This window comes from Parasteatoda tepidariorum, chromosome 9, assembly GCF_043381705.1.
Source record: "Parasteatoda tepidariorum isolate YZ-2023 chromosome 9, CAS_Ptep_4.0, whole genome shotgun sequence".
Taxonomy (NCBI): domain Eukaryota; kingdom Metazoa; phylum Arthropoda; class Arachnida; order Araneae; family Theridiidae; genus Parasteatoda; species Parasteatoda tepidariorum.
The window spans coordinates 67059351-67067632 of record NC_092212.1 but is presented as its reverse complement, the minus strand read 5'-3'; the positions used below and the strand labels follow the sequence as shown (position 1 = coordinate 67067632).

Below are 8282 nucleotides of genomic sequence, written 5' to 3'. Positions count from 1 at the left end.
CCAAATGCGAAAAAGGTCAAATCAGGAAACACGGAAAAATATCAAAACAAAATATTTAACAAATCAAATAAGCAGATTAAAATGTATTCAAAATATACTCGATGCAACCTCATGTTCCAGTCAGAGTTCGCTAAAGACGATGCTATCAATGATTTACTTTTAGAGTGGAAAGTTAAATTTGAAAAAAAAAAGTTATTTAAAGGAAACAAGTATCTCAAACAAACAAACCTCTTCTCATCTTTTAAAGCTAACAATCTTTATGATATAAAATAAATTGCGAACTTGAAGAAAAAACGTAATTGTTTGTTTATTTAAAATAGTTTTATCACTCATAATTGGTAAATTTGTTTTCACAAATAATTATATCAGTTGGGTTCATTTTTATCAACGCTAAATTGTATTCATAGACCCGTCTTTCCATGACGCCAACAGAAGAGACATTTCCGCGCCAAGAAAGTGACACGGACTAAAATTAAAATCGTTTGCGAAAAATCATGTACCTTTTGAAGTCAATGGAGGTAACCTCTAAGAACGACCATTTAACTGTGGAACGGAGAGTGGTCGCTTTCGAGAGGTTTCACTGCATTATGTTTTTACAATTTCTTGAATTGATGAAATAAATAAAGAACTAATCAGACTGAAATTATGAATTTTTCGTATAAGCAGTACAAAATAAATTAAGGCGTTAAGGCAGGAGTATCAAATAAAATCAAGACAAAATAAGTGGGGGAAGCTATCTAAAAAGAAATGCATAAGCAGTTCCTTTATTGGCTAGTGGAATAGAACCCTCATTTTTCAATCATTTCAAAAATATATGTTAGAATGGAACTATCATGAACAAATTTGAAAGTTTTTAGCAAAAGCAGGAAAAAAAATATTTATTTGAATTTTTGGAAATCTATTTCATTTCTATTTTTTAATTCCATTAAATTTCGTAGAAGATTCTGGACACTGTATTGAGAAACTTACTTGGCTTGTGCTTCAGCTTGCATGAAAATGAACTCCCATTTTCTCGAAAACATTTTCTGCAATCTGGCTAGATTTTCCGCTTCATAGTCAACCAGTTCTAAACGCGTCTTGTTTTGCATTGTTCTTTTACACAAGTAGACAGCTGTTTCAAAGATAAAAACAATCGTTTGAATTTACGATTCATAAAGCTATGGATATGGAGCATTAGTGATATACTGAATTCTTCAAGGAGGAAAAAATGGTCTACAATGAAAGACAAAGCTTACATACAAAAAGAAAAAAAAGGCAAGAAGTAGGAACATGGAGAGACCGCAAAGGCTAATCCGGATCGGTTTGCTCAGGATTTGCCTTTGCGTATATCACTAATCACTAATGACTAATCACCTTCAGTATATCACTAATGTTCACAAGCTATATATTTGGAAAGCTTTAGTTTTTAACTGTCTGCCACCCTTAAAAATATTTTTCAAGAATCGTAGTATTGGCAGCCATGCTTCAGGAAAACATCCAGAAAAATTTCGATTTATGATAATGAAATTAAAAATAGAAAGGTATTTAAATTACGGGAATTATATTTGAAGTAGGGGATTTATGCATATTACGGGAGCTATAAAAGAACCATGAAACGGATGTTTAATTTAATGATATACCTTACAAAGGTTAGGTTTAACTCTAACAGTAAAAATTGAATTATTTTTCGGAACTTTTTGAATTTATTACTTATTAATATTCATTTATGATTTATTCATTACGTTTGTATAATTAATGCCATTTTCTTACATAAAAATAACAAATTAAACAGCTATTTAAACTTTAAAAAAATTGATTTTACGACTTAATGAACAATGAATTTAGAAACGTAGAATAATCACAACTAGGCAATTCCGTTAGAAAAATATCAAGAACAATTATCAAATAATTTATGCTTCATGCACTTCTATGTGAATTGAATCTTAAATGAAATTTTCTTATAATTAAAAAAAAATTATAACCATTTTTTTTCCTACTAGGTGGTTAAAAGGTGTATAAAAGTAACTGTTATACTTACCGTAATCTGTATTTTCCGGTTCCCAGCAATTCGACGGCCAGAAATAGGGTGTCTAAGTCTTTCCATGACGCCANTTTGGATCATTTGTTTTCTTTAGAAGCTGATTCAAAGAACCTTACACTACTGAAATAATCTCAGAATATACATAAAATGTTTTGCCTCGGAACTTCTCGGACGTCGGAAACACATCGGAACTCGTCGGAAATAGCCGGAAATTGCATGGTCTGGACTGAGAGGGGAATGTGGCGTGATTGTACAGATTGCTGTACTGAATATGCAAGAGAGCATTATCGTGATATTATAACAAATTTTCTACCAGTTATGCTTTGTGTTTTCATAAAACATTCAAAACTGGAACATAATATTCCCGATTCTCAGTAGTTTTTGAAGACACGGCATGCTGACAGATTACAGCTTTATGATCAATGAAAACAATCATCATGATTATTTTTTTTGATCATAAAGGTGTCATGATCATTAACAGATTTCTTTGTTTTTTTTCGAAAGCGGAGACTTGTTGCGGACTTTGTAAGAGGAACAAAATTATAATCACCAGTTTTATCTCTTATCACCATGAAAAAATACTTAAATTCGCAATAATTTTTGAACAAATTGAAACTTCTCAAAAAAAATTCATTAAATTAGTTATTCATTGATTATTATCATATTATTAATTCATTAATTAGAGAAATTAGTTGAGTACCTAAAAACATTAAAATGTGGAAGAATAGATTTCGGTTGACTTTTTAAGTTTTCCTGGTGATAAACTATTCAAATTATTGGTGTTTCCAAGATAATCAATCACTATTAACAGAAAAAATGCACACTTTTTACATGGGAATATATTTATAATAAAAAATGCAGAATGCAATGCTTCTGATCTTAATTTTTTTAAACACAATTTATGAAAAGTAAGATTCTTAAGTGCTCGGGCTTTTTTACCTCCTACATCAGAAAGCCTCCACACGGTTTTTTATAAGTAGTCTGCGCAGACTATTTAAAAAGTGAACCGGTGGTGCGCATGAACCCAAATTCTATTTTTACAGTAATTGAGAGAAATTTATCATGTATATTTGAGAATTGAATCTGTAGTGGTTGACAAGTAAATAAGACAAACCAATCATATTCAAAAATTAAACAAATTTTTAGACATATATTTGCTACCACTATCTTATTTTTACTAGATTTTCTTTTAAATGCTTCTTTCGTATACTTGTTTACCTTCATAGTGGTCTGATCGGACTACCTATAAGAAACCGCGTGGAGGCTTTCAGTTGTAGGAGGCTTTGGCTGCAATCTATATTCAGTTTCAGAACTATTTCAAACATAAACAAGGAGATATTTACCTGAAACCTATAGAAGGTGCCGTCTGCTTTCACTGTGAGGAGATGATCGTCGATTGGAAAGAAATAACCATGAGCCGACATCTGATGAGCCAAGTGCAGAGCCTCCACTACAGTGAAACACTGGAATTGATTCTCAATTTTTGTAACATTAAAAACAAAACTGTGTCTTGATCTCAGAGCTAAAATCGCCCTTTTATTGTCTGAAAATCTAGTGATTTTGTAAATTCTGCTCTAATTACATAAAGCGCGACCTAAATTATAGAACTGCGTTGGTGAACTTTTCATTCTGGACGCATCTCGAAGTCCGACGTGTTTAAGAAAAAAGGATGAATTTTATTAATTCCGTTTTCAAACTTCTCTCATCAAATTGTTTCTTTTTCTATGTATAAAAACTAATCGATCAAAATAGATTCGTAATGTGATGTCATCACCCATTAGTCACACCATGCAGCACCCATGTGCATTAATCACTCAAAACTTCTTTTGAGAAAAACATATTAAAAGTCAACGGTTCTTTTTACATGGTTGTCACTGATCCTAAAGATTCATAATAGTGTTATTATATCGACGTTGTAAGAATTTAGGGTTTCCAAGTGATCGTTTAGTGTTTTGAAAACGAAGCGTGTGTTTAGTGTTTGTCATAAAAAGTAACAGTTTGTCTAAAGTAAGAACTCCCCTAGCTATTCATCTGGACCCGTGGTGGTGACTATAGCAACAAGGTACAACTATTTCAAGTAGGGGTGTGGGTTTACTGCTTAGGCGGAAGAAAGGGAATCTTTTTGTTCAGTCTATCGTGTTAGCCCTAGAGTGAAGTGAATCTACCCTCCCTGAAATGCGCTATTCTTGTTTCCATAACAGCAGACGGCCCTAGACTCTGTTGCGGGGGGAGTTCTTACCGTAGACAACCTATACATCTTTAATATACCCATCTACCTTAACCCCGAAGTCCGGGACTTTGCCCCATAATAATTATGCTCAGTTTTTCAATAATTAAAGATAAGTAAGTTCGAAATTCTTAGTTTTGTTTTTAAATTTGGGTTGAGCATTAAAAAGCGACATTTTTTGATGTATATACTGTCTTAAACACGTATTTTTTGATGAGTAGATTTTTCTTAAACGCGCATTTTGAGCTGTATCTATGTTCTTAAACACGCATTTTGAGCTTTATCCATGCTCTTAAATATACATATAAAACTGTATCCATGTTCTTAAAAACGCATTTTGAGCTGGATCTATGTTCTTACACACGCATTTCGAGCTGCATCTTCAATAAAAAGCTCACAGATCTTTTTTTTCAGACATAGATAAATCACGATATTGAGTTAGCAGCCATATTTAATGGAAAGAAAAAAAAGAATTGAGATGCAAAAAGTAAAGAAAAAAATAAAGCTTTTTCATTGAGTGATCACAATTTTCTTTATTCAAAATTCCTATGGAAGTATTTCATAAAAATACTTAATTTCATATTAATATTATTTATTTATTTAATTATTGATTTGATTTCCATACTTTATTGCAATATATAAATTCAATTGCAAATATTAATCTATTTATTTCTTTTTTCTAACATTTTTATGATTCATAACTGGGCTTTTAGGTTATTGACTGCTCAAATTCCTAATAATTTTTTTAAAAGAAATTAAATAGCTTGAATAGCAGAAAGAAGCACAATTTCGGTGGAAATCAGGTTCTTACTTATGAATAGAATCATACAAAATTTACATTTAATTTATTATTAAATCAATAAATGCTAATTATTGAACTTTGAAAAAAATTTCGAAAGTGGTCAGATAAATCGGTATCAATCTAAAGAAAATATCAAAAATTAAAAATAATAATTTCATTTTTTGAAGCAGAATTTCTTAAACTATTTGATACGAGGACCTCACCATATTAACGAAACTTTTGTGGGACGCCAAAAAGCATAGCGCTAATCCGAAACACGTAAATGAAACATTTATTATAATATAATATAACATCAGTTATAGGTCATAAACTTTACAAAGAGAAAATAGTAAGAAACTCAAAAATAAAATTACTTAAGCCACTTGAAAGGTCGCTACAACCCTCAAGCACGCGAAGTATCAATGGGAAAGGTGTTATTTTTAATTATGTTATCAAATCTTGGCAAAATACCACAGGGCGAAGTTGAATATTCTTTGGATTTGATCGACACTTTTGATTCTATGGTGGTTAAGGACGTCGCTTCACACAAATATGTCGTAGAAAAATGTAAAAAAGAAGTTTATGTCAGTCTAGGAAACCTTAAGAAATTTTTTTGCGACTCATCGCCAAACTTTTTCTGAGGACTTCGCATTAAAATCAATTTTCGCGTTCTTGCAATTTTAAGGANTTTTCTGAGGACTTCGCATTAAAATCAATTTTCGCGTTCTTGCAATTTTAATTTCAAAGGAGTAATTTTTTCCACATTAATACCGAAAGGTTTCACAATCCATTTTTTAAAATTTATTTTATAACCGTCGTTGAACAGCCGATTTCAGAATTTACAATGACTAATGTTCAACTCCGTAGCCTTGTAACTTTGAACCCAATCCAGAAGACAAAAGAACTCCTAGATCAAGTATTGAAAGAATTTTGCCTCCGTGGAGGACTTTTAGATGGAACTAACCTGCATTAGCGTTACATAGAGAGGGAGGCCACGAGAACCTACCACAGGCAAAGGAACTCTAACCCATGATCCGTCTGCCACTGAGAAAATTTCCCGTCAGCACTGTGGTCGGTGCAAGCCGGATGCGGATTCGTATCGACCAGACATCGCTGGGATTAGAACCGGGTCTCCTCATTGGAAGGCGAATGCTCTATCCCTTGAGTCATCGTGGTTCTTACAATCCATTAGTTCTTTGGTACTACGATACGAAGGGAAATGTTTCACAAAATTTTTATTTTACGACTCAAAGCCAAAAATCTTCTAAGGACCTCGCATTAAAATCAATTTTCAACTCTGCAAGTTCTTGTAATTTTAATGGCAAAGGAATAATTTTTTCCACATTAATTCCGAAAGGTTTCTCAATCCTTGTTAGTTCTTCGGCACTAAATTTTGAAAGGAAATGTTTCACAAAATTTTTCTCTAAACAACGAAGGTGTTCAATTATCACATCTATTTTCAAATACAATCCCTGTCCAAATTACTACAAGATTCTATGTAAAATCTTAATTATAATTTGATACTATACAGCTTTCTTGTTCATACACGACTGAAACCGGTTTGCACTTGTTTACGTTCGTGTATCAATTGGTTAAACTAGGCGATATATAATATGAATTTAACGATTGGATAAATTAGACGATATATTACATAAATATAGAATATTTATTATATCAGGTAATATACTATTATATTTTAATAATTAGATCAAATTATTAGACATTTTTTTATTAATTACGTGTTTTGCACTAGTTTATATGCAATACTTTTATATTTAAACACCACATGTAATGGGTTTTTATTCAGGAAATTTTTTATATACTTCCTTTTCGTATTTCTTTTTAACGTATTGCATTACAATGTTACCAACTGATACACGAACGTAAACAAGTGCAAACCGGTTTCAGTCACATAAAAATAATAAAGCTGTATAGTATCACCTGATAATTAAGATTTTACATAGAATCTTTTGGTGCGTCTAATAGTTTGGCAAGGGACTGTACATGGTGTAAAAATACTTGATGATTACAAAATTATCATAACTTAAAGAAATGTCCAAAATTGCTAAAATTTGCGATAACTAGACAGCGGATTATATGCACTAAAAAACGGACAAAATATGCATGCAAATATGCACTAAAAAACTTGAATATATGCTCTTAAAACTAGAAATATGCATTTAAAATAGAAATTAAAAGGCCATCTCCAATATCTCGTCGAATATCATCCAGTACTTTGTTATATATCGGTTGAAGGTAGTTCTTTCTTAAAGTCGATTCATCGGGAATGATCTGATTGGTACAATATTTTTTAAAAAACTGTCTTAAGTTTGGATTATTTAACTTTTTTAAAGGATAATTGCTTAAAGGAAAATTTAAAGCGTTCCTTATGCTAACATAAAAAGAATGGTGACATGGTTTTAGGAGGAAAAAGCCATAAAATTCTGAAAATATGCATTTATAAGAGCAAATATACCTTTTTATGCATTTATATGCACAAATGGCAAAAAGTGCTAAAATATGCAATTGCACATGCACGTATGCAATTGCATATTATCCGCTGTCTATGATAACTTATGCTGATGTCCCTAATTGGGGTCGCGAGCCACAGTTTAAGAAACTCTGATTTTTAACAAAGCTGTATCTTACCCTGATCGTCTATTTCCAGATATCTCATCATCCACGTGATCAAGTCGGAACCTAACAAGAAAAAAGAATATATTACAGTCAGTCCCGCTTATAGGAACACCATTGATTGCAGCCAACTTTGAAATGATACCCAGATAACAAAATAAGGTTTATTTTCACTTATCAAAAAGCTTTTAATGTAAACCTAAAAAGGTTTGTTATGCTGTAAACCTTCTAACCTTAAAACGAGATTTGTGACAATCTGCTCTATTCTAAGTACATTACCCTAATCCAAAACCTTGGAAAACAACCTTCTATATAAAAACATTAAATCGAGGTTGACTTAAGGTTTTCAAGCGTGAAAAAAATCTTTTAATAAAGCTAGTCTCAAGGTGAAAATAATTTTTAATCTAGGTAATTATAAGGTTTCTTTTGTATGTTCAGCTAAAATCCACCTTGACATGAAATTTTTAATGGACAATGCAATTTGATCCTATCGCGAGAGTGACGTCAGATAAAACGTCACACTAGCGAAACGTCACTAACAAGGGAAACTAGGGAAGTGTGACTCGCCAATTTTGAAATAAACTAGTGGGATGTATGCAGGTGACGAACCTCCTAATGTT

The 8282-nt window shown here is 31.9% G+C and overlaps 1 protein-coding gene across 1 annotated transcript in view; it reads right to left on the bottom strand.

Moving 5' to 3' along the window:
- Positions 1–8282, bottom strand: part of LOC107447701 (regulator of G-protein signaling 7-like) — a 61207-nt gene that overhangs the window by 34869 nt on the left and 18056 nt on the right. Inside the window, exons 3-6 of the mRNA XM_043039580.2 lie at positions 7678–7728; positions 3364–3470; positions 2018–2069; positions 970–1111 (exon numbers count right to left, since the gene is read on the bottom strand). Coding sequence (XP_042895514.1) covers positions 970–1111; positions 2018–2069; positions 3364–3470; positions 7678–7728 — 352 coding nt within the window. The remainder of the gene's footprint in view (positions 1–969; positions 1112–2017; positions 2070–3363; positions 3471–7677; positions 7729–8282) is intronic.